The sequence below is a fragment of the Solea solea genome, chromosome 21, assembly GCF_958295425.1.
Source record: "Solea solea chromosome 21, fSolSol10.1, whole genome shotgun sequence".
Lineage (NCBI taxonomy): Eukaryota > Metazoa > Chordata > Actinopteri > Pleuronectiformes > Soleidae > Solea > Solea solea.
In genome coordinates, this window is record NC_081154.1 from 10,818,315 (window position 1) to 10,834,482 (window position 16,168).

Genomic DNA, 16,168 nt, shown 5'->3' on the forward strand with positions numbered 1-16,168 from the left:
AAAAGGAAACGTTTAAATTCACCTAAAATAACACATTTGACAGACATACTCTCGAGCTGCTCATAAACATGTGTCAGTTACATTTGTGTTTCAATAGCAACACACCACAAATCGTATAACTTCATGTAAAAAAAAAAAAGTTGACGATAAAGTGTCAGCAGAACTACTTCCTGAGTTTAGGGAAGGGGCTTGGTCCCGTGCCCGCGCACCGCGAACGCGCATCAAATTAGCATCGATGAAGTTTGTGCGAACATGGCGGATTTCCTTCCGACCAGGTCCGTGTTAAAAGTTTGTCTACCTGTCTGCCTGCTCAACAGCGGCGAGGTGGACCAGCTGCGAAAGTCCAAGGAGATCGACAGATGCCTCTCCCGGGAGAAAACGTACGTGAAGCGGCTGGTAAAGATCTTGCTGTTAGGCGCTGGCGAGAGCGGCAAGTCGACTTTCCTCAAACAAATGCGGATCATCCACGGGCAGGACTTCGACCAGCAAGCCCGGGAGGAGTTCAGAGGCACGATTTACAGCAACGCTATCAAAGGTAACCGCGCTGCACATGGCAGGTACTTCACGAGGGGGAATACAGTCGTTGTGAAGCGACGGAAAGGCGCTGAAAATGGACGGGAAAGTTCCCACATCTGCCGAGCAGCGCTGGGCTACAGTATATAAACAGTGTATATCTGCTGTCGGCACACCCATGCCTCCCGTGTTTCTGCTCGAATCCTCCATGTAACAGGTCACAGTGCATGTACACTTGGTTGGGGACGAAATGAAACAAAAAAAGCCTGTATCGATTATTATTGTGACCAAAATAATTGCGGTTCAATATATTAATTCGGTATTTTAAAATGATGCATTTTAAAGGTCCACTGTGTAACATATTGAACGGTTTATTGGCAGAAAGTGAATATACTACTGTATTTATGCATGAGTGTATTTTCACAAAATACAAATGCCAGGGTTTTCACAGCTTTAGTAAAAACCTTGTATTGCACTTTATGATATGCACTATAGACAAGGGCCTTGCTTTACCGAGGTATCCTTGTTTCTACATCAGCCCAAGCAGAAAAAAAAATAGCAGAAGCAGGCATTACTGCGCAAGAAGTAGAAGCTCACAACGCAAACGAAGAATTACTTCCTTTCTGGTGTCCAAAGGCCGCCGTAGTTTCCTGGGAAAGGGAGGGGTGAGTGGAGGATTTCTCAGTTTGTCACAATATGCTCTCTCATTATAAGATGCCACTGATTCTTACTAACTGGACCTTTTTTTGGGTTTTTTAATTTTTTTATTTTATATTTATTATTTATTTAATTCTGCCTGTACTGTGTGCACGTTGTCTGAAAACGTTTGGATATGAATGAAATGACTGCACTTTTAAATCATATGCATAAAATGTTCATGTGTGAGTGCCAATTATTACGGTGCACAATAATAACATTTATTGTTCCATGCCCACTATACCCAGGCCTGAACTTTGTAGAAAAAAAACAAAAGCTATTTGTGTTGCACTGTGGCAATCAACTAGGACTGAAGCTAAATGAGGGCAAACCCACCACTGCATTATGTTTTAATGTGTTCCTGTTTGTCCACTCTTGTTACTGCACCAAACATACGGGATATCCTGCCTTACACTACACTGAAATCCAAGGTGAACTGCAGTGCATTATTCCACAAGTGCCACTGACTTTAATCAGTACCAGCCCTGAAGTACTTTGAAACTTTAATATATTTTTTTAATATAAAAAATGTCTAATGTCTTGTAAATAAAGCTGCATCCATTTATATAAATGACAAAAATTGAAGAAGTAAAAGCTCAAATGTCAAACACGTTTGGATTTTGGACGGCATTTCAAGCCATTTCCTGTCATTTTGACAACGTACATGTTTATTCTCACTTGCACTAGCATCGCATTATCATCATTGTTTGTTTGTAGTAAAGCCAGAGACGTGGCCCCTCTGAAACTGATCATTTCTTTTACAGGTATACGTGTGTTGGTGGACGCACGGGAGAAACTGCACATCCCGTGGGGCGACCCAGATAACCAGAAGCATGGGGACATCCTTTTGGCGTTCAACACCCGTTCAGCAATGATGGCTAGCGGGCAGCTGGAGACATCCATCTTCCTGCGGTACCTGCCTGCTGTCAAAGCTCTGTGGGCCGACTCGGGTATACAACATGCCTACGATCGTCGCAGGGAGTTCCAGCTGGTACGTAGATGCATCTGCACACAGAAACAGTGAAATATCTATAGTGTGATGTCGGGCTGAACAATTAATCGAAATTTTATCGAAATCACATTATAGCCTGTTGCAATTTTCAACAGGCGCAATACGTCTTGAAGCCAAAATGTGTGTCAAATGACCTCTTTGGATTAAATCTTGTCCCGAGCTATACACATAAAAAGAAAAACCTCTTTGTTTCTCACAGACCTGCACAAATATTACGCAGTAAATATGTCATTCAAATGAAAATCCGAACAATTATGTAAAAATAACCATTCCCTCTGATATTGCAAATCATATCACATTTAAGTCAGAAATAATTGTAATTGGATATTTATTCAGAACTGTTCAGCCCTAGTGTGATCGGCTTCATGCTGTTCTGAGATACAGCTTTCAAAGTGTGGGTTTAGAGAGCTGTGAGAAGAGAAAGTAAAACTGATTTTCTTCCTAATTCTTCCTTCCTTTCCTCTTTTCACGTGCATCTCTCTCTCGCTCGCTCGCTCTCGAGCATTTAGACATGTGACTGAGTCAGCTTCCTGTTTACACATCTGCCTGTCTCCTCGGTTGTCAGCATACACGTTTTAGCACACTGACATTTGCTCCAGAAAAACAGCACATATGGGGCAAGCATGTGTTCTCTTGTCCTTACGCTGATCTTCCTGCACTCTTACTTTAGCTGCTGTCACTTTGGCAAACAAAATCTTAATAATCCTGCCTTGTATTTTCTTATTTTGCACGAGGTGTCAGGTCATGTTATAAAATGAGTACATTGTCCAGCTGTTGAGTAATTCCCAGTGAGGAGAGCACAGGGGGGCACACTTTCTAAGTTTCTCTAAGTGATGAAAAGGGCAGAAAATCTAACTTTTTCTGTCGATTGCGTAAAGCTGAAGTGTTGTTAATGGTGTTTTGTTGGCCTCATACACACACACACTGAGCTTGCTGGTGTGAGCCGGTTGTGCAGACAGAAGTGGGAATAAGAGTGATCAGAGCAGGAATGTTGATCTGTAGTTAAACAGCTTTATGCTCACAAACAGAGCACTGGCTCTCCCACTCTGTGATATTTGCACACAAACACTTTTTTGAGTGTCACACACCTCAAATTACACAAATAAAAGGGCACCCACGGTGCATGTGTGACTGCAGCTTGTTTTTTTTACATTTTGGTATTTAACACGTTGGACGATTTAAACAATGTGTCTGTATCAAAATTGAAATTCCAAAAAGTAATGTTGCTTTTGTTAAGCCCCGAAATAGTTGATTTAGTTTATTTCCATCATAAAACAGTGTACATTTAAAACAAACCATCAATCCCTAGACATGAAATGTAGAAATGCAGAAACGCAAATTGCAAATGTACCAGCGTGAACTATGTACTATCAAGCCATCATCAGAAAAAGGCAGTAAATTTAGAAGGTAAAATAGTTGTATTAGTTATGGGAAAACGTGTGGGAATTAGTCAGTTGTTGGTTTGACGTGAAATGGAAAAAGGCAACTGTCAACTTGTAATGGCTTTGGGAAATAATTCACAGACATTGAGATAATTAATTGACAAAACATTGCAGCTCTTTTGTGTTACATTCACAAGATTGCATGTTGTGTTTGTTTTAATCTGGGTTCTTATTTGCAGAGGACAACACATACTGTAGATCATATTACTGCATAGCATGACTGAACGGTTTAGGTCACGGACGAGAAAGAAATCACAACATTTATTACAAATAAAGGTTCCAGGCTCCCATATGTGCAGATTAACTGCTGTTCGTTGTCTTAAACCGACATAAAGTTAATATTTTGTGTGTATAAATCATTTATAGGTGTCACCTAGGAAAGTGTGAGTACAATAACCTACATACATACATAATGCAAATGATCCTAATTAGTGTATGAAACCATGAGATAAAGTCTTAACTGGGTTAAATCTAAAACCTGTGGGCATTTTGAATTTGAAAGCACAATCTGTCACTCAGAACAGCAAGAAGCAGCAGCAGCTGAGGAGTTTTTAGTCTCGTTGCTCCTGTTGTTCTCGCACTTATTTGTTGCTCTGCCAGCAGATAGAGAGCCCTGCTGTGTTTTGACCAAGCTCTCTGTGTATTTGCATCACAAATCTCACGTGCCCTCAGGCTAGCTTGTATTTATCATTTAAAACACATGTGCAAAGTGAACCCACGCACTGTTTCTCGCTCCACACTGTGTGTTGTGTTTTTTTTTTTCTTCCCCCTCAGCTCTCACCTGGTCGTTTTTTTATTTCAGTGTAAAGAAATAGCCCCTCTTTATTATAAGAAGTCACTATGATGCTGTAGTATACTATCATGTTGTGGTTTATGTAGTACAGCACTGACATTAGAAGTGCATGCACTTGGGCTATAAAACAACAGCAATTAAATATTTCCTCCAACAGCAATATAATAAATTCACTAAATGCAGCAAATTGATTTGTTTATGCATTGGTTCAGATTTAGTTTTCTCTCTTGAAGTGTCATTTTCTGCCCAAAAAACACAATAAACTGGTTTAATCAAATTTCATTCAAGAGCAAAAAAAAATGTCTTTCTGTTATCATCTGAAAATGCTTTTGTTCATTTGACTGATAGGATCTTTTTAGGTCATATTACCCAGCCCTCACAGGCAATATTTGCTCTTGTTTCTCTTCTCCTTTTTCTATTACTGTGATTACAAACCACCAGTCAGCTTCAGATTTGAGCTACTTGACTCAGCTGAAAACAGAAGTATGACCAGAATTTGAAAAATGAGCCTCACTAAAAGGTAACTTCTTTCCGCAGGCTTGCACTGTAGCGCCACACCACTGTGCTCCTCCCTTGTGTAATCTAAGCCATACACATACATCCCGTCTGCACACACATGGTCACATACACACACACAGGTTTTTCAGGTCAGGTTAGTTTTTTGAAAAGATCAAAAGGTGAGTACAGAAGCTTACAGTGCGAGAAGTGGCTGGTACGTGGCACCAGCGGCACTCCGAAATCTAATTCTCTCCACTACTACAGATAAGAATAACATTGGCGTCACTTTTGTGTCCCATAGATGCTAAATCTATGCAAATATACCACACTGACGAGATGTGGAGTCACAGGAGATGACAGGGAGAATGTCCTTGTGTGTTTTTGCTGTCAGAAGTTGCTTTAGCCTGAGAACAGGACAAACACACACACACACACACACACACACACACACACACACAAAGGAATGCATCTCAGTCCTGGCAGCCTCATGTCTAGGCTTGCACTAATTGCTCATGAACAGCATAGGAAAGAAACAACCTTCACACACATGCGCGCACTCTCACGTTCACGTTCACAGTTGTTCGTAGATCAAAGAAACACCTTCCACACACGTGTCTACTGCGATAACAAATATTTGTATCCTGCTTCAACTCTACAGAGCAGACCCGCGTCTCAGGCAGACAAACACCTTTTGACAGAGAAAGCAAACAGATGGTCTGTGTGTCTGTGTGGCAGCGACTGAGAGATTTAGTTCCGCAGTACCAAAGTTTGTCCTAATGAATGCAGCAGTTGGTAAATGTGTATTGTTTATGCTGTTTTTGATGACTGGATCTATTTAAATTGCATAGAATTAACAGAAATTCCACCTCTGTCCTGTCACAGGGTGAGTCTGTGAAGTATTTCTTGGATAATCTGGATAAGCTTGGCGAGCCGGTAAGTTCATTCTGCCTGCATTGATTGTTATAGTCAGACTTGCTTGTTGAGAGGTTGATGCACAATTTAAGGATGGCTGCCACGCAACAAAGATGACAGTTTATGCTGATATTGTAGAGGCTGACCACTGTGTCATGGAAAAAAAAAAAACTTTTTCCTTTCTTCCTGTTACAAAACACCCAGATTAATAAACAACACAGAATTAGGCAGGTCTGGAATAGTAGACAATAGCACATTGTTTTGAAGGTATTGAAATGTTTAAGTAATGTCAAAAAGACTGCAGCCATTTATACATTTATTAATTTTTTTCCGTCTTTCCTCCAGGATTATCTGCCCACTCAACAGGACATCCTGCTCGCCCGAAAACCCACCAAGGGCATCCACGAGTATGACTTTGAAATCAAGAATGTCCCCTTCAAGATTGTGGACGTGGGCGGGCAGCGGTCCGAGAGGAGGCGCTGGTTTGAGTGTTTCGATTCCGTCACCTCCATCCTCTTCGTCGTCTCCTCCTCTGAATACGATCAGGTGAAAACCCCCACGGCGGCCGTCGCCACGGAACCTCGTTTCCTCAACTCTCAGATACATTGTTTTCCGTCACTATAGTACCTCCTAAATGTGGGCAGGGTCGTCATAGCACGGCTAAATATTGAGATTTTAGAAATTTTCTTGCTAAATATTTGAGATTAACTCATGTTTTCAGGTTTTTTTTTTAACTGCTCTACAGTTCAGCATTGTTCGGTTTGATTCCTGTGTCAGGTGTCTCCGTCATGACTCTTCCACTGACCGGCAGTCTGTTGACGTCACATTTTAGTATCGGCTCAGCTCGCTTAGAATTTAGCCAGAGCAGGTACTAAAAAAGTACCAAGTACTATCCTAAATTCCTGGAATTCCTAAACTATTGTTTATCTATCTTGTATTTATTATGACGTGTCTTGCTGACCTCTTGGCCAGGTCGCCCTTGTAAAATAAATATCAAAATCTTGGGCTGTCCCTGTGAAAACGAGGTGAATCCACCAAATATCTTTATTATATCAGTGCTTCATCCACACCGGAACAGCTTTTTGGTAGCCCTGTAACAGTATTTTTTTTAGTTAGAGTAGGTAAATCTCACTTCCCCCCCGTCTTGAAGTGGCATTCACTGGCGCCGTCTTCAGCGTCGTTATTTTCATCATCCTGTTGTGTTTGGAGATTTAGTCTCATCGCTTCATGATAAGTTTATCAGCATTTAGAGTCGTTTTGTGTGGAAGAAGACATTTCCTGAAACGTTGCCCCGTGTTTACAGAGACCTTTTTTTTAAAACAACAAAGAAAATGATCGTTTAAGCCTCGTTCCCTTTCCATGTGGATAGGGCCTTGGTTGGTCCACTGTGGTGTAAATGTAAAAGGCTCATTCTGGGGTGGTTTGTGCACATAGAAAATGAAGTATAATTGTTGTACTTTCAGTTTCTGCCACCTGAAAATAATTTCACATCCTCATCTTAAAGTCTTATAGAGATTATGATAGAGTGGTCACACACAGTTCCATTGAGGTTGAACTTAAGAAAGTAACTTGTTTTGTGTCTGAAATTCTGTTAAGTCTCATTGCTGCTTCTTCTTCAATGACTTCAGTGACTACACACAGTTGTAATTGGAGTTAACCCTTCTACTGGTTCACATAGGTGCTGATGGAGGACAGGCAAACCAATCGACTGTGTGAATCACTCAACATCTTCGAGACCATTGTCAACAACCGTGTCTTCATCAACGTCTCCATCATACTTTTCCTCAACAAGACTGACCTGCTGGAGGAGAAGGTGAAGAGTGTTCCACTTAAGGACTACTTTCCTGACTACACCGGGCCGGAGCACAGCCTGCCAGACATCCAGGCGTTCATGGTGGAGTGCTTCCGCGGTAAGAGGCGTGACGCCACCCAGAAACCACTGTATCACCACTTCACCACAGCCATCAATACGGAGAACATCAGGCTGGTGTTCCGGGACGTCAAGGACACCATCCTGCATGACAACCTCAAACAACTCATGCTCCAATGACCCCTGTCCACCCGTGTAAGTAGAAGACCCGCATGGGGACAAACCTCCACATTGCTCCTGAAGAGGACTTGGGAGAGACCAGTCTCAGAAGAATCCAGTAGATGTCAGCATTCTTCAGTTGTTTTTAAATAAGTTTTTACTCTCCTATTGAAGAGTTGGTCACCTTCAGGGTTTGGTAGGGGAATGAGTCAGTAGAGCAGATTCTGTGGTTTTCCAAATAAAAAAAAAAAAAAAAAGTAAAATGGCAAGCATAGAGTTTGGATGTGGGATGACATCTAATCACTGCAGCTGCTGCTTTGTTCTGAGACCATCTCCTCTGGCCTGAGCTCTGCGTTCCAGCACAAGACACAAGACTCCAGTTCCAGTGGCGGGCTGTGGAAACCTGCGAAACATTTTTACATTACGGGGCATGTGTTCTCTTAACCAGATACACAACTTTCTAAGCAACAAACATCGGAAATTTACGATGGAGAAATAAGTACAATATCGACCATCAAAATGTACCAAGATTATCTGTGCCAGAGTTGATTTGCCAGTCTTTGTCCAAGCACTGAATTCTTCTAGTCAGAAACCTATTATTTCAGCTGCACTCCTCAGTGCTGCTTTGTGAACATTGTTTCTAAGCACCTCTCGCATGTAGAGGGTTGCTAAAGTGACAGAGAATGCTCAGTTGTCCTTTTTTTTGTTTATCTTGTTTTTTCAACTCATGGCAGCATCATTCTTCCATTTTCCCATCACAGTCATCCATTTTACCTGGTTCAATAGCGGCAGATTTAAAAGTGCTGGCACAATATGTTTTTTTGCCAGGACGAGGGCCAGCTCATTGATGGTGAACAAGTTAAGAACTGTCAAGAGATTTGATGTGGAAACCATCACTGAAAAACTGAGAATGAACCTACTGAAATGCCTTTCCACGTAATGTCTTTTAGTTAGTAAATCATAACCTGAATCCTGTATTTGTTCTCTGAGAAGAGAAGTCCTCAAATCGATGAGTAAGATGTCCTTTGTTTTCAATCCGTTGAAGGGTAAAATTACCTGCGGTTGGCACATTAGACCGGTCTGGCAACAGTCCACTGTTTTCTCAGGGTTGAGTGAAAACTGACATTAATACTGATGTCATTTTTGGTGAACTAGCTGAATAATCTAATGTCTTTCTGGATGGCAAAGCAGTGAGACTCAGTCATGTCTTATTACCGTTAGCTAGGTGGGGTTTGGTACTGTACCCTCCTGGCTTTGAACCCTGATCATAGGCCCAGAAACCACAGCATTCTCAGTCTCTTTGTTTGTGTCTCTGATTGGATGCCACCCATGTAAAGGGACAGTCCTTCCCCCTTTATCTGAATGATGAATGTCAGTTAGTAGATGTACAAAGATTTGCTCTAGATAATTTGAATATTCTGCAACCAACATTGCTATGGTGACCTGAAACCAGACGTTTCTGGGTTGGCACAGTTTAATTTCCATACACACTCAAGCTTGTGCTCTTTGGGATTATAAAAAAAAAATACAAACAAAAAAGCTACTGGACAACTTCCAGACACTGTTTGAATTAGTTTTTCTGCCAAATCACCCCATACTTTGTTGACACTGCTCACATTGGCAGACTCCTGTCAGTTTAAGTTTGCTTCCAATCCTGGCTTTGTACATACTGTAATCTGTTGCCATGTAAATAATATTTAGGTTTATCTCCTTATATGTAAATGGATGTAGAAATGGCCCTTTTCCACCAAATGTGTTTTAAACCACTGCTTTTCCAATGAAGATTACTTTTCATGTAGATGTATTTTTGTGTGACTTTTACGTGCCTCTTTGAAATTCATTCCTGTGTCAAGTCTCATACCACTCCAACCCTCTCAATAAACACTTTTCTAATTAAATCTGGCTCTCTTTTTTATTTACACGTTCATGGCCCAACTACCTCATTTATATTTGTACATGGAAATGTAACCTTTAACAGTCTGTGTTTGCTTGTTCCATATTGTGTTATTTTAACATGTAAATACAGAAGTCTGAAAGGATGGTAGGTTGTTCCTGTCGAACTAAAAATCTATTTTTGTGCTCCATTGTACGTACAAAGATAATTCTTTGCACCTTTTCCATTTGCAGAAACTTCCTCATCTTATAGTTCCCACCGGCAACTTAGTAGATAATGAAATAACATGACTGTTGAACAGAGGAAAACCAAAAGACGGAGCTGAAAGCTGCAGCAACAAAAAGCAAGTATAACTCATGCTGAGAAATCCATCCATTTTCAGTAAAGTGGATTATCATAGGGCAATTTATCACAAGGCAAATTTAGAGATGACCAACTCACACCTATGGTCAATTTAGAGTGTCCCAATTAATCTAATCCCCAATCTGTACAAGCTCACGTGGAGATCATGCAAACTCCTCACAGAAGGGCCCTTGGTCCAATCAAGAGCCAAACCAGTTGACCTTCTTGCTGTGAGGCAACAATGCTCGCCACTGCTCTGCTGTGTGAACCCTCGTGCTAAGAAATGTCAAATAAAATTGAATGCCAACATGCTAACAAAAAGTTTTTAAAATGTGCTGAGAAAATATTGTATTTTAATGTTGTTAAATCAATGGTGTGCGTGTGTGTGTGTGTTAAGCCTTTTTTAACATTTAATCACCAAGTTTGACTATCTGGAATTACCATTCCAGATACCTGTGACGTAAATGTGACTAGCATTTTCATTATATGACAGGTATGAGTTGTAACTGTAGATATCTGACTAGTAAAAGCTGAATTACAGACATATGTGGCGTCATTTTGACTTGTAAAAACTGAATTGCATAACTAAAAACTGTAGTTTTGACTAGTAAGAATGACTTTGCGGATGTCTACAAATTAACTGTTTAAACTGCTTGTGTGTGGGTGTGTGCGCGCGCGACGGAAGTGGAAGGGAGTGACTCATCTCAAGTCAAAATGTGCCACACCCACTGAAAAGAAAAGCACGTGTTTATACAACACTTTCAGTAGCTGAGTATAGCAGTCAGACTTCTTATTATGTACTCCGTTCTCGTAATTAAGTTTCCGGGGTTTGTTTTTTTTAACTGTCGTGTTTTTAAGGCAGTTTTGTTATTTTTTACTTCTCCTCAGGCTCCGCACTCGCCACCTAAAAGGGTCTTTCGCACCATTTGGGTTAACCTCGACAGTGACTGTTAGCTTACTGTCTCATAAAGTTTCTCACATTGTACATGATGTACAAACATTATTTGGTGAAACTTTACATTCCCACCATCGCAGCACTTGCGTTTCTGCTCACAGTTTTGGGACATGCTTCACTCTGATTGTCTGTTTCACACACGCTGTCAAAATGAGCTCCGGTAAGTCACACTAACCAAAAGTGACATAAAAAAAAACAACCATTGTGTGTCACGTGACCCAAACATGACCACTATTATGTGGTAGTGACGTTATTTTTGTTACACTTCTGTAATATCACAGTGACATTATGTAGTTTATAGCTTTAAAAAATATTCATCGTGCAACAGGTACGTTTCCTCTCCATCAGATACTGGTGTATTTAATTGTAGTGAAAGTTTGTTGTTTAGAAGATAGATAGATAGATAGATAGATAGATAGATAGATAGAAGTGACAGAATTGATTACTTAAGTAACATATAACAACCTTGATTGTTGATTTATGATTTCTGTATTTTTTTTTCACGTAGAAAAATTCAAAACCTTATAATAATATCAGTTAATGATGATGATTCATTTTTGATACATTATTAGTCCATGAAGAGGTGGGAAACTAAATAATTAGCATTTTGCTAGAAACTATTATTCAGTTGACAAAACTGTCGATGATATCATTGGAACTTCACCCTCTTGTCTGTCTCTGTTCGTTTTCAGAGGAGTGTCCCTTCTGCGGGAAAACATATAAAAGATTAAAGAGTCACCTGCCACATTGCAAAGCAGCAGCAAACACCCAAACCACCAAAATCGAACATCACATCAAATCAAAACAGACAACACCATCTGCTCAGCTGGTGACAGGCATCTCTGATGTGAGAGCAAAGGTGAAAAAGTCCTCACAGATGCTGTCAGTGGAGGCAAATCCAAAGTCCAAGGAGAGCTCTAAGGTGTCATCACAGTCATCCTCCCCAGCAGTGACTGCCAAGAATGTTAATGCGTCATCTCCATCTCTGAGTTTTTCATCACTTCCACCATCAACTAAGAAGAAGAAACAAAAGCTGTCTGAACAAATCAAGACAGGCAGTGTGCCCTCCTCTAACACCACAGCACCCTCTCTGTCAACAACCATCTCTAAAAAGAAGAGTCTCCGTGCTCAGATAGAAGCTGTAAAACATGACCAAGTTACTAAGCGATCGCAGGAAGGAACCAGATCTGCCTCAGAAGATCTGCTCTCAGAGACAAGATCCAAAACCCCAGCACAGACCAGGACCAATGTGATTCCAGATGACACCAAACCTAAAGATGGCTCTAAAAAGAAAATGTCAAAGACAAAGAAGGCTGCAGCACAGTCTCTTCCCACAGACTCTGACTCCCTGGATTCTGAATTGAATCAAAGTATTGCGAAACCCTTTGTAAGAGACAACTCCTGGGTGGACAACGCACCGGAAACGGAGGATTTAAGTGTGAAAAAGATGTTCTTAGAATCTGACTGTGATCATCAGGCCAGGATCACAATCCAGAATGTTAAAACCATGTTGAATCGAGCTAAAACCACCACACAGTCCAGCAGGGCGAGTTTTCTGAGCCAGACTGACCTCAACAATAACCCTAAAACTAGCTTTGGTCCTGCTCTCAGTCCAGTAACAGCTCCTGTAGAGAATGATGTTAGCTGCATAGTAGCAAATAAAACGCTGTCAGGGCAGCTGCCATGCACCCGTTTACAACAGACACAGCTACAGCCATTTCAAAAAAGTTCCAAGTCTTTAATCCCTTTGCAACGTGATGGTTCCTCTCAGCCTAAACTGCCCCTCACTGTACCTCTCCTCCCCTCTGGCCATACATCGTCTCAGGTGAGCCAGGCTACAGGTGCAGGCAGCATGACTGAGGCACTGAAGGTGGGCCATCGCATGACAGATTTCCTCTCACTGTCAACGTCCCCCCTTCACTTTTCCTCTCCTTATCTTTTCCCTCTTGCTTCACACAATGCTTTGCAACGGGCAGAGACACTGAGAGCTGAAGACGTGGCCATACTTGAGGACAGGAAACCAAAAGCTGCTCACAATCTGACCAAAGGTCAGTATTTGACTGGGAGAGGGGGGGTTATGGAGCACTTGAATAAGTTTCAAAACAACATTTAAAGATGATGTATGTAAGATGCGTGCAACAGCAACTTTAAGCTTTTAAAGCTGTCACTGCAGAGCACTGCATTAGCGCTGTTGCCAGGAGCGAGAGAGAGAGCTTTGGAAAACCTCGACTAAAGTTCCCCATTTTGTTTTCATCTGTCTGTTATTTAACACGGCAGACCCTTGTTTTGATTTTCCTCTGTTTCGAGACCTTTTTGAGAGAAACATACACTGAGCTTGTGTCTCACAAATGAAAGTGTGTTTTGTAAGTATACTGGCTGCACCATTGTTAGCATTAAAGCCAGTGTTTCCTTAATCTCGGATGACACGCCATAGTCGCTTTGTGTCTTAAAATACGACATTTGTTACATATATCATCTTTAAGGATGTTGGGCTTTACAAAATTTCAGTGTGCATGTTTTTACTGTTCTCTTGTGCTTCAGATGGAAATAAAATAATTGGTAGATTCAGTGATGAAGTGGCCAAGTGGAAATGGAACTGGGAAACTTTATATATTGGAAGGTTGTCAGTCCAAATCCCCACCAGGTCAAAAGACTGGTTTATCCAACACCCATTGCTTCCCAGGCACTGCTCAGTTGTTGCCCTCTGCTCTTAATTCTAGGAAGCTTCCCAGTAGAGAATGAGTTAAATGCAGATAAAATCACAGAATTAAAAGTGAGGACCATCAAAATATAGTAATCACTGTTATTGACATGTGTCATTCTGTGTATCTGCAGTATATGTCCACTCATTGATTCTTTGATGGCATCCTGAACTGCAGATGCTGTGACGCAGCGGAGTCTCGGGCAGGTCAGACTGAGGGAGTTACCCGAGTGGTTGGTCTGCAGAACACCCAGTCACCCGAGAGATGTAGTGGAAATGGTGCACAGAGGTGAATATGAAACACACCCTCAATACAAATGCATGCATTAGTCAAAGAAAGTTCTCAGTAGCAGATGTGATTAATTATGAAGAGACAATTGAATCAGTCTGAGCAATCTGACCTCCTGTTGTTCTTCCCCGATGTAGGCTGGCAGTGGTATTACAGGAGGTATATTGACGTGAAGAAAGGTGGAGTGGGTGGAGTGGCCATGCTGTTAGCAGGATACTGTGTGCTCAGCTACGTCTGGAGCTACCCTCATATAAGTAAAAGAATGAATTACAATGAGTGTTGTTGTTACATCCAGTGGATGGAGATGACTGTTGTTGTTTTTTCTTTTCAGAGAGTGATCGTTGGAGGAAGTATCACTAAGGACAAGGAAACAACAGCTAAGGCAGTTTGTATGTATTAATACAAAAAAACACTGCACACACTGTTAACTGCTGACAGACTGCAGCTTTATATGACTTATTGACTGATAAATATGAGGAATTGTTATGTGTTTCTATATCTACAGCTGAATGTGTTGTAATTATTTTGGTAGCCGTTTTATTCTCAGTTGACTTGGTCCTGAAGGGGGGCATTTGGAAGCTACTGAAGTTATTTAAATCAAATCTTAACATGTTTTTATTTATTTTCTGTAGTTTGCTATTTATATATATATATATATTTTTCTTTTAGCTTTTTAATATGCACAGGAACATATTTCAGATTTTGTGTGTGAGAAAAACCTATTTTTATTTCTTAATTAGTTTTAGTTCATTATGCGTTTCATGCTTTTTTTCAGCCCTGCTGTTTGTCCCAGGAGCTCCACTAGGGGTCACTGTTAAGTTATGCCTAAATTAAAAAAGGGAGGATTGGCCAGTCAAATTTTGCTATGCAGAGTTGTTTCTTTTCTTTTTTTTGCTCCTTTGTGTAGAGGCACTGGTGCTGAGGTCCATGAGAGGATTCAAGGGAAGCCAAGAGCTTTGAACTTAATGACAATCTTTCTGGGAGCCTACCTATAGAGAAACATGAAATCTGAAATAAACCAATTTATGTATTCAAAAGTGGATCCAATTTGTAGATGTAGATCTGTTCTTCTTTTAAAAAAAAAAAAAAAAAAAAAAAAACACTTTGCCTGTCACCGTCCCTGATGTTATTATGCATGCTTTATCTGCCAGTGCTTCTGTGTGTGAACACTCACAGAATAGCAATGACAGGACACTGAAGGAGGCTCTCAGCCGGACTGGACCAGTTTCTTATTGTATTCAAAATGAATTTATTGTTGACTCTCCTTTCTGCTGTGGTGAACACACATGAAGTACAAATGAAGAAATGACAGTATGTTTGTAACCATTTTTTGTCTGAAGCTGCTTTTTTGCCAACACAATAAAAAATTATTTCCATTTTCAGATTTTTTTTTTTTAAACATTCTTTTTTTTCCATACAAAATTATAAATATTTTGTGTTTCACTTTTCATTTTTGTACAAAAAACAATGAACTATACAAATCAATGAAAAATGTAGGCAGACATAAATCAAACGAATCTCGCACTGAAAATAGAGGAGAAAAAAAAAAACAGTATGTTCCAACCAGGCCCTCGTATGCTGATACGCATCCAGGTGGCACTTGTTTTAAACCAAGACGTTGGTTTGGACAAGTTTCTCTTTTGTTCAAGTCTAAAACTAAGTGCTATAGAGGCACAAGTGGCCACTGGCACTCAATTGCACACAGAAAAAAGACAACAGAGTCATTCGACAACACCTCACGTGAAAGTCATTCAGTTTTCTCCTGTAGTTGACTGGAAACTATATTTCAAAGACATGGAGTCTAAAGACAAAATTGGCAATGCCCGGAATCAACCCCCAGATTATCCAATTCATTTGATCTAAACTTTGTTTCTGAATTAAGTTTGGCAAAAAAAAACACCACAACACTGATGTTTGTGAACTTTTTCACTCCAAAAACAAATACATGGCCAATTTTTGTGATTAATTCTTGATCATGATCACATACTCCCAGCAAATTACAGAAAAAGCAAGAAACACACTGATCTTAAAGTTATTGTAACCTAGGCAAAGGAAGAAAGATCTGAGGATGATTCTGGATCTGACCACACAA

The 16,168-nt window shown here is 40.5% G+C and overlaps 2 protein-coding genes across 7 annotated transcripts; both read left to right on the forward strand.

The window, feature by feature from the left end:
* The first annotated feature begins 211 nt into the window (after positions 1 to 211).
* On the forward strand, positions 212 to 9,793 carry LOC131448293 (guanine nucleotide-binding protein subunit alpha-13-like). The gene is made up of 5 exons (XM_058620604.1): positions 212 to 535; positions 1,974 to 2,200; positions 5,837 to 5,887; positions 6,212 to 6,412; positions 7,545 to 9,793. Exons 1-5 carry the CDS (start codon positions 253 to 255, stop codon positions 7,914 to 7,916), a joined length of 1,134 nt encoding a protein of 377 aa, XP_058476587.1. The 5' UTR covers positions 212 to 252; the 3' UTR covers positions 7,917 to 9,793.
* A 1,077-nt stretch (positions 9,794 to 10,870) lies between these two features.
* si:dkey-21c1.4 (uncharacterized protein C17orf80 homolog) lies at positions 10,871 to 15,458 on the forward strand. Of its 6 annotated transcripts, none has more exons than XM_058620301.1 (6): positions 10,871 to 11,246; positions 11,779 to 13,134; positions 13,966 to 14,076; positions 14,214 to 14,330; positions 14,408 to 14,465; positions 14,852 to 15,458. In XM_058620301.1, exons 1-5 carry the CDS (start codon positions 11,237 to 11,239, stop codon positions 14,434 to 14,436), a joined length of 1,623 nt encoding a protein of 540 aa, XP_058476284.1. In that variant the 5' UTR covers positions 10,871 to 11,236; the 3' UTR covers positions 14,437 to 14,465; positions 14,852 to 15,458. The 6 variants fall into 6 exon arrangements, with proteins under 6 accessions (XP_058476284.1, XP_058476285.1, XP_058476281.1 ...); XM_058620302.1 differs by having other exon boundaries at positions 14,984 to 15,458; XM_058620298.1 differs by having other exon boundaries at positions 14,214 to 14,465.
* Positions 15,459 to 16,168: the final 710 nt, after the last annotated feature.